The sequence below is a fragment of the Lactuca saligna genome, chromosome 1 (assembly GCF_052625555.1).
Source record: "Lactuca saligna cultivar CGN05327 chromosome 1, ASM5262555v1, whole genome shotgun sequence".
NCBI classification, from domain to species: Eukaryota; Viridiplantae; Streptophyta; class Magnoliopsida; order Asterales; family Asteraceae; genus Lactuca; species Lactuca saligna.
In genome coordinates this window covers 24,750,731-24,768,046 of record NC_136417.1, presented here as the reverse complement: position 1 = coordinate 24,768,046, position 17,316 = coordinate 24,750,731, and the positions used below count along the sequence as shown (strand labels likewise).

The following is a 17,316-nucleotide window of genomic DNA, read 5'->3' as shown; positions in this document are numbered from 1 at the left end:
AATGGGTGATGTGGCACAATCTTGGCCATTGCTTTCTCCCCAAGTCTTGCCACTAGATGGTGACATGTGGCACCAAGTTCAGCCATTTTCACCCTATAAATACCACCTCTCCCACCCTCATTTTCTTCACACCTTTCCCATTCTTTCTTCTCTTTACTCTCTCTCTAGAACCTCTCTCTAGCCCCGAAATCCCCCGAAAAGCCTAGGGAACCTCCCTAGCACGAGGCGGAAGCCCCGGAGTGCTTGACGGCTCCGAGAAGAAGAGCTTTTCGGCTCGAAAACGCTGCTCCAAGCAAATCCTGGTTTTCTATAAAACCCGCTGTATGTGAGCTACGCCTACGCTATTTTTAATATAGTTTTTATTTAATTATATTAACGTTATTAAGAACATATAATAAATACTTGGGCTATTATTATGGGCTATATAAGTATTTTTTTTAACGCTTATATAATAGTAATAATATCTAGACTATTAATTAGTCTCGGCGAATAATAGACTAAAATCTATTGGTGATAATATTAGGTTTCGTCGAAGGAAATTATTTTAAAGTAAACGAAGCGCTGTCCGAGTACCGAGTCACCACCTTCTCAGGTGAGTGCATAGTCCCTTTCATGAACATGATTTTAATACAAGTATTGATTGAAGTATTAATTATATGTTTATGTGCGAGTTAATTGATGTTGCTTGAAATTCGTGTTAAAGAACATACCTGATTATATTTGATAATTTAGGATAAAGAGTAGACCTAAATTAAATATGAGGAATATTGGGTAGTATATTCTTACGAGTACAAGTGAGTTAAACTCAGAGAATAGAAGTTAGTATATGTCACTTATCCAGGAGTATGGATTAGACATAGTCATTGTCCCTAGTCCGAGAATATGGATTAGGCATAATCATTCGTTGTTAATCCGAGAGTATGAATTAGCTATTGTCCCTAGTCCGAGAGTATGGATTAGGCATAATCATTCATCTTTAATCCGAGAGTATGGATTAGTCATTCGTCCCTAGTCCGAGAGTATGGATTTGGTAAATTTGTTCATTTCTGATCCGAGAGTATGGAGTAGGTAAAACGACTAATCTTAGGTCCGAGAGTATGGATAGCCTCGTTGCGAGAATCGACGGGGTGGGATAAGAGTTGTTTATATATATGTATGCTGAAATTGTATATTTTGTGAATTTTAAACTATATATATGGTATAACATTGTGGGATTGAAATCCCTATGTGCTCACCAGGTTTCCCAACCTGACCCATTCAGTTTATTTATATCACAGGTGTTGATATGAAGTGACATTACACTGAGAGATTTAAAGAGATGTAGACCACTAGTGTGAATAATTGTAAGTTCTGTTTATGCTTATGTTCGTGTATTAACGATGACATCCCAAACGTTTTAAAATGAAATAAATACGTTTCTTCGGAAATGTTTTAATAACGTATTTACCATGTTTTTCTGGGAACAAATTCCGCAACCTTTTTATTAAATGAAGTACTCTGATTTTTATAAAGCATAAACAAAATCGGTCTTTTCTGGCCGTGATTTTTGGGGATGTCACAGTTGGTATCAGAGCATTAGTTTAAGCGAACTAGGAATATGGATTTATTTCTAGACTTAAACTTAGAATGCTAAGCGATGATTATGAGGTGTGAGCACTAGCTTATTTTAGGAATTATGCCTAAAATGCTTTTATGTGCTAAATACTTGTGCCTGATATGCTGTTAGTTGTTCGGATCTATGGTCTGTTGCCGACCGGATCTGGAAACCTTATGTGTTTAGGATTCTAAACGTACGACTACGATATTAGAGCTAGCATATAAACGTTTCGGAGTGATAAGGATGATTTAACCGTTAATCCTAAGTAAAGATCTAGATTCACCTTATTCGGTGTATAGATCAAGATGGCAAGAACCCGTAGCGGAAACGTGAATGCAAATGGGAACAGAAACCAACCCCCAGTGATTGAGCAAATACCGGTGATGGAAGCCGCCGCTGAGCCAGTCACAATGGCCGGAGTGCAAGCGATGATCCAAGCGATGTTGGATCGTCAAATGGAGGAAACTAGACGTTTGCTCCAGCAAAATCGTGAGGAAGCCACTATTCAGATCGAACAGCCCGAGTTGAACGAAGGGCAAACTGAGGAAGGAAACTACAGTGGGACTGTTGGTCAAGTCAACCCACCAATAGTTCGACAAAACAACCAAGATGACGAGGTCGAGAGGAATGGATGCAAGTACAAGGATTTTCTGACTTTAATACCTTTAACTGATTTATTTAATGATTTATTTTTTTTCTAAATTCTTATTGATACATTCATGCACACAATACTTGCTAAAAACATTTAAATATATATATATATATATATATATATATATATATATATATATATATATATATATATATATATATATGGGAAAAGTGAATATACCCTTAAGGGTATATAAGCTTAGGTACCTAAACCCACCATAATTAGTAGTTTTGTTAGATATATTCATTATAATGTTCTTAAACTTCAACCCCTAACTTGATTTATTTTGAAGATTTTCGAAATTTCACTATTATCTTCCTATTATATCATATCTTTTTGTTGAACACCCAGTATGCTATATATAGTATAGTTGAAAATGAAAAGTATATAAGAAGAAGATAAATGTGAAATTTATAAAAATCTTAAGAGTAATCAAGTTATAAGTTGAATTATAAGAACAATTAGACAGTTACAATTTAAATATATACTACAAAACGATGTAGCATAGTGAGTTTGGGTACCTAAGCTTATATACCCTTAAGGGTATATTCATTTTTCCATATATATATATATATATATATATATATATATATATATATATATATATATATATATATATATATATATATATATAATCATTTTGCTTCTCTATAATAAACGATACCCTACCCTTTTGGAGTGTTTGGAACTAATTATCTTACATAAACCACTTACCAAATAAATCACCAGCTACCAGTATATCAATTATTACATGTTATCGATTTTCTCATTTAATTAGATTTGTATAATAAAAAATTTCAACATTTATTTAAAATAAAATGTTAAAAGATACAGTTTCTTTTCTTTTACTATTATTTTTCACTATTGATTGGAGAAAAACAAAGGAAGAAGGAACATGACACAAATATAAATATATATATTTTGTTTCTCCGCTGTTTTACAGCTCTGAGAAATCGAGGAGATTCTGTTTCCTAATTGGGCTAAGCTCCTCAAAATTCTGTTTCCTAATTATGCACAGATTTCATTTGATATGTGTATACTGTATATGCATAAGTTACGCCGGCAGGATCCACATAAAGATTTGATTTTTGTTTGAATTCTATCCTTTTCCCTAATTTTTTGATCCTTTTCCACTTTTCGATTTCCTATTATTGCACACTGTTTTAGGGCGAACTGATTTTTCAACAAAGATGGTTCATACACACTTCGTGTGGTCTCACGGAGGCAATCAAGTGTTCCTATGCGGTGATTTCACTGCGTATGTTATCAATTTCACTTCTTGCACTTGGGTTTTCCGTAATTGATTGATTTTCGTTTTGATTTTGACTTTAATTTTATGGAACACACAGTTCACACACTAAACTTATAATGCAACTGGTGGTTATATGTGAAGGTGGATCAAATATCAACAGATGGTCACTGTCGAGGGTTCATCCACGACTTTTATGACGATTTGCGATCTACCACCTGGTTTACACAAGGTAATTAATTTCTTTCATCCATCGTATTTGTCAATCAAATCAAGGTTTGATGTTTCAATGATGATATTTAATGTGATTGTGATGGATGATTCAAGTACTAATGTACCACCACAAGTTAATTTGGTAAAAGATTTTGATTTTTATCGCGTTTTTTTTTGTTTTTCTGGGCGCCAAATATCGGATGAAGTTCAAATTCTTGGTTGATGGTGTGTGGAGGATCGATGAACGCCAACCAATTTCTGAAGATGAGTATGGTGTCAACAATGTCGTTCTTGTGGAACAACCGCAGCTAATGCCTCAAACATTACTTTTTGATGATGGTCTACCAGTCATGGATATTGATGGTTATGATGATAGAAATCATGCCGATGTTGTAAGTATTTATAAAAATATAAAAATATTTCTTCTAGTTTTTATAACGAGGTCATTTTTCTATAAATCTGCAGTCGTTTTTCTTTAACATTTTTTTTTAAAAAAATTGGTACTTTAGGCTTCAACATCAGGAAGCGTTCCTAAAGAAGTGGAAGTTGAATTAACGAATGATGATATTGAGACTACATGTCGTCGATTATTTAAACATTTTTCATCTTACAAAGCATACGAGTTAATTCCCGATTCAGGAAAGGTTCGAAATTCGAATTCATTCCCTTTTTTTTTTATAACAATCTCATTTTTAATAAGTAATTATGTTTATCATTGTAATTCTTTTCAACATTAGGTTTTCGCATTGGATGATAATATGACTGTGGAAGAAGCATTTCTTGTTATGCATGAAGAGGTAGAAATTTTCCAAAAATCATTATAGTTTCTTGATTTATATGATTCTAATTTCTTGGATTGTTTTTGTATAATTCTAAATCTTTTCTTACAATTTCAGGGATTTGTTATTGCTCCACTTTGGGATGCATCCAATTTACAGATTTCAGGGATGCTTACCCCATCCGATTTCATTATGGTCCTAATTGAGGTATAAAACAACTTACTAATTATACTTTAAGAAGAAAAAATAACATCTAGGAATTAAATAAAGTGTTCAAATTTATTTATTAATAATCTTGCAGCTTCAGAGGAATCGTGCAATGGGGTCAAATAATGTCCATCAATTTTCTACAATATCTGCATGGAAAGAAGGGAAGCTTCAACTTCAAAGAAGACCATTGATCCAAGTAATCATGATTCATAACCATAACCTATTCATATAATTTTTGATATTTTACTTCTTTTCATAAATTTATTAACCAATATATTTATATGAACACAAACAGGTTGATCCTGATGATTCCCTGAGTGATGTTGCAATTAGAATCATGCAAAATCACATATCTGCAATTCCTGTTGTATATGTGCAACAAGGTTCAACTTGTCCACAATTGCTTCATGTTGCATGTCTTAGTGGACTCTTAGAACGTATGTTTCTTTGTTCAATTTTCCACAAAGGTTTAATGCAAGAAATAGCAACATACTTTCATATATTTGTGAATAATAGATAGAAGCATGATATGCTATAACGAAAGTACATTGCTATTTCTTGCAAGATTTGTTGATTATGTTCTAAAGGTATTTTCGTTTTTGAAAATGTAGATATATGCAGACATTTTGAACATCGTATAAATTATTTACCTCTTTTACAACATTCGATTGGTGCTCTTCCAATTGGCACTTGGATTAGAGAAATTGGGGGTGTAAGGGAATTAAGAACATTTCCTCATAATTATCTTCTTAGTGATGCTTATAGACTATTAATAGATGGTGAGTATTATCAACTATATTATTATTATTATTATTATTATTTAATACCAACTATGCCCTTGTATCTATGTTTGAAAATCTTACTTGTGAATTGTGATTTTTTCCAGAACGTATAAGTTCAGTGCCTATTGTTGATGATAAGGGGACTCTTATAGATGTTTTTTCCAGGAGGTAGTTTCTTGTTCTCTTATAATTTATAATGTTTTATTATTTAATTTTTTTTTTAATTACCAAAAAGGGTATTGATTTGATTAGAATTTTTCCTGTTTCATTAGTGATGTTATTTCGTTAGCCAAGGGTAATGCATATGTTCATGTTCAGCTTGATCAGACAACAATATCTCAAGTAAGCCATTTTCACATGATGCAAAAATGATATTGTTGATCCTCACGTATTTGACCATTTTCCAATATTAAAAAAGTCAACAATTGTCCAAAATTTAAATGCATTTTTTCATTACGTGATTTAGGCACTACAACTTGTAGACAAAAACACTCGTGCTAGGTATGGCATATGCACGCGCTCCGATTCCTTATTTAAGGTCATGAATCTTCTCTCAGATCCAGGTACGTGTCACATGACATATCAGGTTGTACTGTATTTGACATGCATTCATCTGTGACTATGACTAAATTTCAATGAGACAAAAATTGCAACTTTTTGTCCTATGTGAAAAGACGTGAATGCCCTCGTAAAATAAAACACTAAAAAGGTTGTTGAGTGTTGATGATAACTTTTTTGTTGCAATTATATAATAAAAGTTTTTTTGTGATTATATGATAGGGATGCGTCGTGTGGTGGTTGTTGAAGCTAGCAATCGGTGTGTGTTGGGTTTGATTACATTGAGAGACATATTTAATCTCATTTTTAGAGATTTTTCATAAATATTCTCATTTGTGAATTGTGACGTGGGTTGAATAGTAAATTTGGTATGTAGGAAAGTATGGGGTGATGCAAATGCAGTATAAAATTAAAATACCATTACTGCGAATGTGGTTGTATTTAGTTTAATCAACGGTTGAGATTGATTTCTACCTTCCCCTTTCTTGAAATCCATGAACCAAACATGCCACAAGCTTCTTGTATCATGCTTAATGAAATATTGAAATATCTATTTATCATAGTCGTTTGATGAAATGTGTATTTAACTAGATTTTTTTTACTTTTCCCCATTTCACCAATTTTTTTTAGGTAATATTTTTTATTTTTTTACCTATTTCACTAGTTAAATATAAAGCATAACAAAGAGGACAAATAGTACTAAACATGTTGTAAAGAGTGCATCATTTTGTCATATCGAGCATGATATGACAAAATTATCTCGCTGTATTTCTACTATTCACTAGTGAAGTGTGAATTAGGTTTATCAAAGGTTTATTTCTTTTACTTCGGTTTTACATCTTGCATATCAAATCATTATTTCTTTTTGCAAGCCAATACGACTCATTTTTTTTTTCAGGGTGATTTTATATGTAGTCCCAAATATTGCTAGATGCACATTCTTATGTCTAATAATATTATTATTATTATTATTATTATTATTTTGTCTTTTGTCTTTTGTATTTTTTCATTTTCTTGTCTTTTACTATTATTTAGATTTAGATTATTGCTGTTGTTTTTTATTATTACTATTAACTTATTATTGTTGTTGCTGCTTTTATTATTTGAACTACATTAATACAAAATATTAAATAAATAATTTACTAAAATATAAATTTATTTATATTAATAACTATCACATACGATAACTCTTGAAATGTTACAATCATTGTTTGGGGGTATTTGGTCGAGTATAGGCATTTAGTCGAACATTATCAGGGCTGGTTCTAAAGATTCAAATGACCAGGATGAGTCGGAAAAAAATGTTTTTAGGCCTTAATATGTAACAAATTAAATTAATAAATTATATAAAATAAAGTTTTTTTAAAACAACGATGTACAATGTGATGATGCATTCAATCGTTACATTTAGTAGTTTCTTCCGTGTAAACTTAAATGTATAACGTCAACAAGTTCAACCATTTTCAATGCGGTTTCGTGACTTGTGACGTATAACATTGAATTATAAATCTACAAAGTCTTTTTTGATACGACTTCATTTGATAAATGACATTAATCATCACCGTCTATGAAGCGGTGACTTTATTGAATCACTGAATTTTGTAGTCTTATGTAACTGCAATATTTAATAGGAAGAAGCCTTAGATGTTGTTTGTTTTAAAAATAAAAAATAAAAAATAATATATATATATATATATATATATATATATATATATATATATATATATATATATATATATATATATATATATATATATATATATATATATATATATATATAACTCTTCAAACCACTTTCTGTTGCGCGGCGCAGCACACGCAAATCACGTTCCCTCTTGCAACATTTTGTTTTTTTGGAATTTTGGTATAAGTTTTTTTTTTTTTTTAACTTTTATTATTTTTTTTAAAAACTTAGATTTTTTTAAACTTTTATTTACTGATTTGATACAATTTCTTATTATACTTTCCACAAATTTTTTTGAACTTGATTTTAAAAAAAAAACAACTTTAATTTTTTTAATTTTTTTACCGTTTCTGTTAATAATATTTTCAGTTTCAATTTCATCATTTTTAACGTGTGTAATTTTTTACGAACTTTGTAAACACCATTGGCAATTCTTTCTTTTTTTATTATTATTATTATTTTCTTTTTTATGTTTTTTAAGATTAGTTTTTTTCTAGAATAAAGTTGTTAGCTTCTTTTATATTTTTGTAAGTTTTTTTAAAAAGTTTTATATTTTTGTTTTTTTACATGTTCTTTTTAGTACTCTTTCAATGTTTTAAGACTAAAATTATTTAAATTTCGGTGTTGAAAACTATTTTCATTTTATAAAATTAGTTTATTTAAATTTCAGTTTACTGCAGATGTTAAAAAACAAACATATGAGTTGCAGCCATTTGTTCCACCTCTTCTGCTACAGAGGATTGCAGAGGTGGTCCGTAGACTTTACGAATTTTCGTTTCGAAAAAACAAAGAACACATTAGGTTCTACAAAGTCTTTTTTCACACGACTTCATTTGAAATAACACTAATCACCACCGTCTATGAAGCGGTGACTTTATTGAATCACTGAATTTGGTAGTCTTATGCAACTGCAATATTTAATAGGGATAAGCCTTAGGTTCTATAAAGTCTTTTTTCACACGACTTCATTTGATAAATGACACTAATCGCCACCGTCTATGAAGCGGTGACTTTATTGAATCACTAAATTTGGTAATCTTATGTAACTGCAATATTTAATAGGAATAAGTTTTAGGTTCTACAAAGTCTTTTTTGACACGACTTCATTTGATAAATGATACTAATCACCACCGTCTATAAAGCGGTGACTTTATTGAATCACTAAATTTGGTAGTCTTATTTAATTGCAATATTTAATAGGAAGAAGCCTTAGGTTCTACAAAGTCTTTTTTGACACAACTTCATTTGATAAATGACACTAATCACCGCCATCTATAAAGCGGTGACTTTATTGAATCACTAAATTTGATAGTCTTATGAAACGGCAATATTTAATAGGAAGAAGCCTTAGGTCATCTCATCTGATAACTACATCATTACAAATATTACAATACAATAATGCCAAGTTCAAATTTCCCATCAAAATCATTATCAATTTTTGTTAAATCATTATCAATTTTTGTTTGGTATAAGTCTATAAATCTTTTTCAACCACAACAACGGAGCAAAGTACTTGATTATAAGTCTACAACCTTCTTAACGTCAAGTTTAAAATAGCAATAAAGTATCAATATTGTTGCAAAAAGAAACATTTTCGTTTATGGTTTTCTATTTCCGATTTGAAGAAGACGTATCAATAGTGAAAAAAAATCAACTTATCACTTTTGTCATAAAAAGAAAACAATACTTGTGAAACTCAAAAAACTAAAACAACAAAAGATAATTGTTCATAGACCTTTCATGGGTTTTCATTTGCATGCCTCAACAAAATATATTTATGATTTAATTTTGAAATTGGTTGATATAAATACTCAACAAGAGCAAGAAAAATTACAAAATATATTTCACATTGCACTTAACTTCCTACCCTCGTCCCAATTTGACCATTTAGATTAACAAAAGTTCGATAAATATCAAAAATAGATAATATAGTTACATGATTGCAAGAAGAAACTCTTGTATTTAGCCATTATAATCACCTCATATACTAATATACTCCCCCAAAAACATCAAGAAATGATAATATTTTAATAAAATATATACTTGAATAATCGTTACAGAAGAAGATGATTTCCACAATGATTCAAGGCTTCTAAACTGAAGAAAAAAATTATGATTCAAGGCTGCTAAATTGGAACAAAATGAAAAGTGGAAAAATATACAGGAATATCGTTGATTCGTTGATTTCTGTCTTTAGAAGGCGTAACTAGAAGTTCGTTGATTTCTTATTCACCTTAGACCATCAGTCGATTAGCATATCTGGACTATGGCTTCTGGTTGGGCCTTTATGAATGTATATAATATATAAAAAAAAATGGGTCATGTGTAGTTGTTCACCTTGCTCCTCTTCAAATCTGACCCTATGCATTATACATGGTTTTCCATCTAGCAAAATGTTGTGATATGTGGTTTCTCTATAACGGAAAAAATAGTAGCTACTAGATACTGTAAATCAACATTCACATAATAACTACCATAAACAAGGGCAAAAACAATAACTACTTGAGTTTGAATGTCTTGTGGAGCAAGCCTTAGTCGAAAGCATGTCAACGAACCTTGTTTGCTTAGAAAATTAACGATTACACCATACATATTTGCAATGAAAAAACCGGTGTCCGACATAATAAGCCTGTGTTCCATTCTTTCAAAAGTCGATTCAAAGTAAATCAAAGAATGATTTATGTTGTTGAAATAGACTCCATATATCAAGGTGTATTCTTCATGGTACGCTAATAACTCTCTTATAAATCAGACCGACCGAATTATTGTACGCCAATAATCTACCCCATAAATGAGGAAATGACTATTTCCTAGAATCACAATTTCCATCTCTAAGCACATTTTCTATGTTTGTGACGTAGGGATGAAATTCATATGAAATTTCATTCATAAGTGGGTTTGAATAATGCATTGGTTGTTTTGGTGGAAGTATGAGTTATGCATCAATTCATCTATGTTACACTAGGAGCTATGAATAGCTTGGTCCTGGTTGAAGAATGAACGAACATTGTCGATTCCTGGTTTAAATCAAACAATCTAGACCCCACAAAATCTAATGTATACAAAAAAAAACACTAATCTACAAGGATCTTGTGTTGATTGATTATCATTTAGTTGAACCTATTATTTTTGCTTGTTTTGTGCTTTGTGGACGTCCACATGTATTTTTGCGAACATTTGATCAACAATCATAGTTGTTGATGGCACAAAAATGTTCCTAAATAGCTTCAAATAATTGGATTTGCAATCATTCGACCGGTTAGCAAAACATTGTTTAAAAATTTCCACATCATCTTCATAATCGAGTTCGTCATCAGCAAAACTCTGTTTATGTCAAGCATCCTCAAAATTTTGTCAATAGACTGTAGCGGTATCTATCGGCCGACTTTTTAGAAATTGCAATTTCGTAGAACAAGGTAATCCGCAACTACGACACAGTTTATCAACATGTACCTAATATGAGTTTATTCTGTTCTTCTTATGGTGGTTTACCGATTGATGGAAAACTTTTGGTTTGAAAAAAAGTTAAACATATTACATTCGTTTTATAATCAAACAACTAATATGTTTGTGTCTCATTCACTCAAATAAATGATTCATTTTCATGTGATCTGTAAATTATGTCATGAATGGTTTGAAAGTCATATTGTCAAGAAGCGACATTAATAAAATTTCATTAATTCAATAATTAAATATTATATATGTAACCCTTGTGCTTAATGCTTATTTTCATTTTTTTTTTTTTTTTTTACTTTTTATATTCGAAATAACCACATTCGAAATTTTTGAGTATAAAACACAAAAAACCCATTGTTTGATTAAAAAAACCCTGCAAAAATACTAGAAAAATCAAAAAAGTTATAAGTAAAATTGAATATATAATAATAATAATAATAATAATAATAATAAAAAAAAAAAATCAAATAAAAAGGGATGCATTAACAAATATATTTAAGGGACCTGAATTCTTTTGCTGGATCTAGTAGTATGTGTTGTTCAGTAGGTTTGAATTGAACTAGATCAGAAAAGAGAATACCAAACTCAACCAAAAGATTAAAAATATATATTTTCCGATTATAAACCAAACTGCATACAATGATGCTATCATGCAAATTGATAGAAAAAATGATTCGGTTCCGTACTAAATAAAAAACATGTTAAAAAAGTCTAGTACAACACTACAACTAGTTAGCGGGTTGGGAGACTGATAAATTGAGGGGTTAAAAAGGATTGAAAAGATAAGAAAAGACACGGAATAAAAAAATCGTGGACGGCAGGATTCGAACCTGCGCGGGCAAAGCCCACATGATTTCTAGTCATGCCCGATAACCACTCCGGCACGTCCACATTGTTGAGGCTTTCTTTGCATACATTATATATGTATGGAAATCAGTTAACCACTCCATTGATAATTTTTTCATGGTTATGTGCATAGTTATTATTGGGTTGACGATTTTCCATTGTTATCGATTAGCTTCAATACGTTTCACGCCGAAACAGAACTGGCTTATTGTTTTCTTTTCTTTTTTGCTTTTTTTTTTTTTATAAACTTAAAATGACTTTGTTTTTTCATAGTGAAACAAACCCAAGAATGTATACAATTCCAATTTTGGTGTCCCAAAAATATAATGGAATCAGTTTACACTGATTTGGTTTTCCATTCCATAGTTTTTCAATTTCCGGTTTCCCACCCATGTTCGTGTTCATGTTCGCATTCATGGGACAACAATTCGCTATTGATCTATGTGCAAAAGACTAGAATAATCCTAGAAAGTTTGTCCAGTCCCAGTCCTTTGTAACAAATGTAGTCTTGAAGAACGAGGTTGTGTTTGCATATGTAGCACACACAACACAAGAGAAACATAAGAATGACTTGAAACATGGTTGTTGAATAATTATATTCAATTACATCCCACAATTCAACATGTATTGATAATTGATGTAACAAAGAATCGGCAAGTCTATTGTACTCAATTTCCACATGACCACCTAACATAACATATACATGGAATCAGAATGAAGCTGAAGAAAAACTCGTTCTCTACAAAAACAGCGCGTTTTCCCAAGTGGTAAGTTAACAGTAACACAACACCTATCAATATCACCATGTAAATCCAACAATTGGTATGTATCACCTAATAATCAACTAAAATCTCTTTATTCTATCTTCTTCTCATCATCATCATCATCATCATCATCATCATTCAAGATCAAGCGTCTTTTTCATTGCTTCATAAACCATATAAGTAATACTAGCTGCTGGCACGACTTTGAGAAGATTTGGGAAAAGTCCTTTATAAAAACCACGTGCCCCTTCATTCTGATAAGTCTTCAAGAACACATCACTCATTCCTCTGTATGCATCCGCTCCACCTGGCCTATTAGCTTGCATCCTAACAATTTATATATATTCATATTCATATTATAATTATACCACACATACTTCCAAATTAACCACTTTTATAACAATTTTCATACCTATAATTAACTACTTTTTTCAAGATCAAACATTTTACCTTGTCCTTACAACTTGCAATGGATACACACAAGTGGCTCCAAGGGCACCAGAAACAGTCCCACAACCCAATTGTGCTAAAGGCCCAGGATCTGTATTTGCAACATAAAATTCCATTCACCTTTCAAAAGATATATAAGATTTGGAAACAGAGAAAGAGAGTGGAATGGATAATACACAAAAATAGCAAGCATCCAACCTCTATCAAGGAAAATGTAGGTTTTTGACATTTCTTTCAAGTTCTCATAAACTGCTAAGTCGATTCCAGCATAAGGAATAATTCCAAGAAGTGAAGGAATAATTCCTTTATAAAAAGCCCGAGGCCCTTCGTGAACCCAAATATCTTTAGAAAGTTTGACCAAACTCGGAGCCTTTCCACCTTCACAAACATGGGTCTGTAAACGGGTCTTCACAAGATCCATCGGGTAAATAGCGGTTTGAGCCACCGCACCCGCCATGCCGCCAGCAAGAAGCCGCCCAGAAGTCCCGATATCGTCCTTATCACCACCTCCAATCCAATTCTTCAACATTTCATAAGTATAAAACTTTATAGCACTCTCAGGAGCCACCTTCACAACATTCAAACCATTACCCCTGAAAAAAGATACCACCCCGCCTTCCTTCCATATGTTTCTAACCGCAGGCCCGATTGAAGCCTTGGCGGTTTGGACTTGGAGGACGACTTTCAGGCGGTCGAGCGGGGCGGTGGCGGTGCGGGAGGCGGCTCCGGCGACTCCTCCGGCGATCAGGTATTTGCTGGCGTGGACGTGTTTGCTGATTCCGGTTGGAATCACCGCTTGTTCTCCGATGTCTACAAGGGAAACGCGTTCCCAATATTGGTAGATGTTTTCGATTGTTGCTTCGTGAGGGTAAAGTAGTAAAAAGTCACGCCATTCTTCAAAGGTTATGATTCCATTGTTGTCTTTATCCACACGTTCAACGAAACTAGCGAGTTCATCATCATCGAGTTCTATACCTGAAAATGGAAAGCTGCCATGGCTAATAAGATGTAGACGATTAATTCAATGAAAATTAATAACTTGTTTAACAATCGAAATCGATACATAAGATTGATGTACAATTTGGTTAATTGGTTCAAATGCGTCCGGAATTTCCCTTTTCTTAAAAAGAAGTCCTGATAATGATCTTCGCAAAGCCATGAAAATGACTAATGAAGGTCAACATCAACAGGCACCATTGATTATGTGACATCCTTGTAGACAGAATTTGAATCAATCTGATAAGCAAGGCACAGGAAATGGTTCAATGGTCCAGAAGAAACTTTGCAGATATTCCTCTCTTTATGAGTCACTGTGTAAAGCTATAGCACTAGAATATTATAAAGTAAGCTATTTAAAAGTCACATATTGGAAATTTGATCGAGCATGTTGAGCACAAATCTAATCAACATGATTCTGAAGTAGGAATCTGATTTTGTCTCGCTAGCACTCAAATTTCTTGCCACTAATTCGAATACTTAAAAAGCGAAATGCAACAAATTACGAACATAAAAGGGAACGTATGGAATATACCAGCCTTAGCAAGAGCATCGTAGAGCTCCTCGGGTAAAATGCTGCCACTATGTTCGACATCAATAGCTTGAAAAATACGATAAAGTTCAAGCTCCTTATCATCCATATACCTCTTAAATTCCTGATAATCAACCCTCCCGTCTTTATTAGCATCGCAAACCCTAAGCAAATCCTTCGCATATTTGTAATCCGCCGGAATTTGCAACGCGGATAACCCTACCGCGATCTGAGCGGAATCCAAGTACCCTGCATTTGATGTATCGAAGAAATTATACAGACTCCGAATTCGGGTTTCTCTTTCTTCTTTAGTCTCCCCCAATGCTGACAAAACGTGGTCCATGGACACCGATGCCGGTTTCTTGACCGGATTAGAACGCTCAACGGGCCGGTGGTGATTCTCCGAATGCTCGTCTCCCGGCGATGTCATACGTACACAGATTGTTAATTGGCGAAATACATAACGGATCCTCCTAGAAGTGAACAGATCTGGGCGTATAGACACGAGTTTTTTGTGTAATGTGTAAAGATATTTCTCAAACGCATATTGTAATGATTGAAGGATCTTTCGGAAAGAGATCCTTTAATTTGACCCGATTGAATAAAGGGTTTGGATATTTTGTGGTTCGAATTTGTAAAAGCTTTTATGGTGATGGTAAAAGGAAGGAGATAGATTTTGAGATTAGCAGAAATCTGGTGGAGTATACAAAATTAAATGGGGTTCAGCGTGCGCCCCTATGGTTTGACCATGCTCCAAAGGCCCAAATCTTTACACAAACGGTTTTCCGTCGAGGATTAATTCCAACAACTTCTATATATATTTTATATTTATATGTCGACTACTCACCAAAATATCTTCTTATATGTGTAATTTATTTTGAGAAAAAAATAATAAATAAACAATATTTCTAATCCTATCAAATGTTTTCATTTTTGTGCACCCCCTCAAGGCCTCAACCAAACCAAATTTTATAACGACGAGTCTTCGTAATAAGCATGCATTCGTTCGGTAGTTGAAATTTCTAAATTTCCCTTTCATGTTGAAGTCATGAAAAATTGCCTCCAGAAACAATGTTCGCGTATATGTTTAAAACCATGGTATACAAACGTAGCTCACGTATTACCTAATGACGTTGACCAATATTTATAAGAAAATAAATATACAAAAAATATATATATAATCATAAATAATGTATAGCTATGAAATAAGTAAACTCAATAGTCAATCAATGTCCCACCATGGTTTGTAATTTCAGGTCAGATACTTCTAGACTATACGTGTAACAACTTAATCAGAATTCAAAATAAAAATATAAAAAAACAGGTCTTGTACATGTTGCACATCTTTTCGACAACATTCGTACGCATGTTGCAATATGATGCGAGTAATTTATAAAAATAAAATGACATTGATTACAATATAATTTTATAACTTAATTTCATAATAACCAAAAATGTTTTGTTGAAGGGTTGATGACGGAACAACACGACAGTTGTAAACATAGAATACTCATTGTTGAGGGGTTGATGGTGGAATAACATGAGAGTTGTGAGCCTAGAATACTCACTGATAATGACAGAACGACACGAGGGTCGTGAGCCCCTATTGATGATGGAACAACACGAGTCGTGAGTCCTTGTGTTGTGTGGTGGATCGGTAGTGGAGCCGAAAACTTTGCTTGTATGCATTTTATGTGTATTATGGTATGATGTATATTGAGAAATTTAATAAGTTTTATGCCAACACTTGTTGATTTAACATTTTCAGGTGATTTTTGTGACATCTCTTATTTTTCAAAACCGAAAAAAAAAAATCTTTATATTGTTAAAAACCAAACATCTTTGTTTGCAGAAACTCACAATATAATAAACATTTGTAGAAACTGTTTCGTTTTATTAAAAATATCTTTGAGTAAAGATGTTATTTCAAAATACAAAATTCTAAAGATGTTGTCATATTACGCAACATAGTTATAGCGTAAAGCCCTACGGTCATGAACTCTATTGCAGATCTTCCATTTAATCACTCAGCATCCTATTCAAACCGCTAACAATCTTAACACCACTACCAGGTGATGCATGTAAATGGAGTGGGTCGGGTTGGAAAACTTTGTGAAACACATGGAATTCTCAATCCCACGATATTATTATGATAATAATTTATAATTATCAAACCTACAAACGTCTGGCACACACACTCGTGGATCATGGAGTTCGCCAAGGCTTCGTGACAGTCATTCCCGAGCAGCCCAAGGAAGGTAACAGCAAAAAGAAGTTTTTGAACAAAAGGAAGGGCAAATCGTCACCAGAGTCCTCAAAGAAGCAACAAACTGTGGCAGTCCACGCTGCTATTGTTCCTGTTGTTGTTCCTGCTACTCTAGCAGCCCCCAATCAATATGCTAGAAACTTCCAAAGTGTAGCAAGTGCAATTTCCATCACACGGGAGTTTCTCGGGAAATGCACTGCAAAAATTGGAACATGAATGCGCACACCACCCGTTTCTGTAGGGCACCAGCACAACCAATCACCCAAATCCCCGGCGTTGGAG

At 32.8% G+C, this 17,316-nt stretch overlaps 2 protein-coding genes and 1 non-coding gene across 5 annotated transcripts; 1 reads left to right on the top strand and 2 right to left on the bottom strand.

The window, feature by feature from the left end:
- Positions 1-2,924: 2,924 nt before the first annotated feature.
- LOC145029288 (sucrose nonfermenting 4-like protein) lies at positions 2,925-6,602 on the top strand. Of its 2 annotated transcripts, none has more exons than XM_078977874.1 (13): positions 2,925-3,507; positions 3,643-3,730; positions 3,918-4,103; positions 4,221-4,355; positions 4,449-4,508; positions 4,608-4,697; positions 4,792-4,896; positions 4,996-5,137; positions 5,312-5,479; positions 5,587-5,650; positions 5,755-5,824; positions 5,949-6,045; positions 6,263-6,602. In XM_078977874.1, the coding sequence occupies exons 1-13, from the start codon at positions 3,440-3,442 to the stop codon at positions 6,361-6,363; spliced, it is 1,374 nt and encodes a 457-aa protein (XP_078834000.1). In that variant the 5' UTR covers positions 2,925-3,439; the 3' UTR covers positions 6,364-6,602. The 2 variants fall into 2 exon arrangements, with proteins under 2 accessions (XP_078834000.1, XP_078834003.1); XM_078977877.1 differs by having other exon boundaries at positions 3,165-3,507; positions 3,599-3,730.
- Positions 6,603-11,989: 5,387 nt separating this feature from the next.
- On the bottom strand, positions 11,990-12,071 carry TRNAS-AGA (transfer RNA serine (anticodon AGA)). Its single transcript has one exon. It is a non-coding gene; the product is annotated as a tRNA-Ser (tRNA).
- Positions 12,072-12,608: 537 nt separating this feature from the next.
- On the bottom strand, positions 12,609-15,554 carry LOC145029271 (calcium-dependent mitochondrial ATP-magnesium/phosphate carrier protein 3-like). 2 transcript variants are annotated; one of them, XM_078977861.1, is made up of 4 exons: positions 14,772-15,551; positions 13,439-14,215; positions 13,241-13,331; positions 12,609-13,117 (listed from the first exon to the last, which is right to left on the bottom strand). In XM_078977861.1, the coding sequence occupies exons 1-4, from the start codon at positions 15,196-15,198 to the stop codon at positions 12,925-12,927; spliced, it is 1,488 nt and encodes a 495-aa protein (XP_078833987.1). In that variant the 5' UTR covers positions 15,199-15,551; the 3' UTR covers positions 12,609-12,924. The 2 variants fall into 2 exon arrangements, with proteins under 2 accessions (XP_078833987.1, XP_078833994.1); XM_078977868.1 differs by having other exon boundaries at positions 12,983-13,117; positions 13,203-13,331; positions 14,772-15,554.
- Between the last annotated feature and the right edge of the window lie 1,762 nt (positions 15,555-17,316).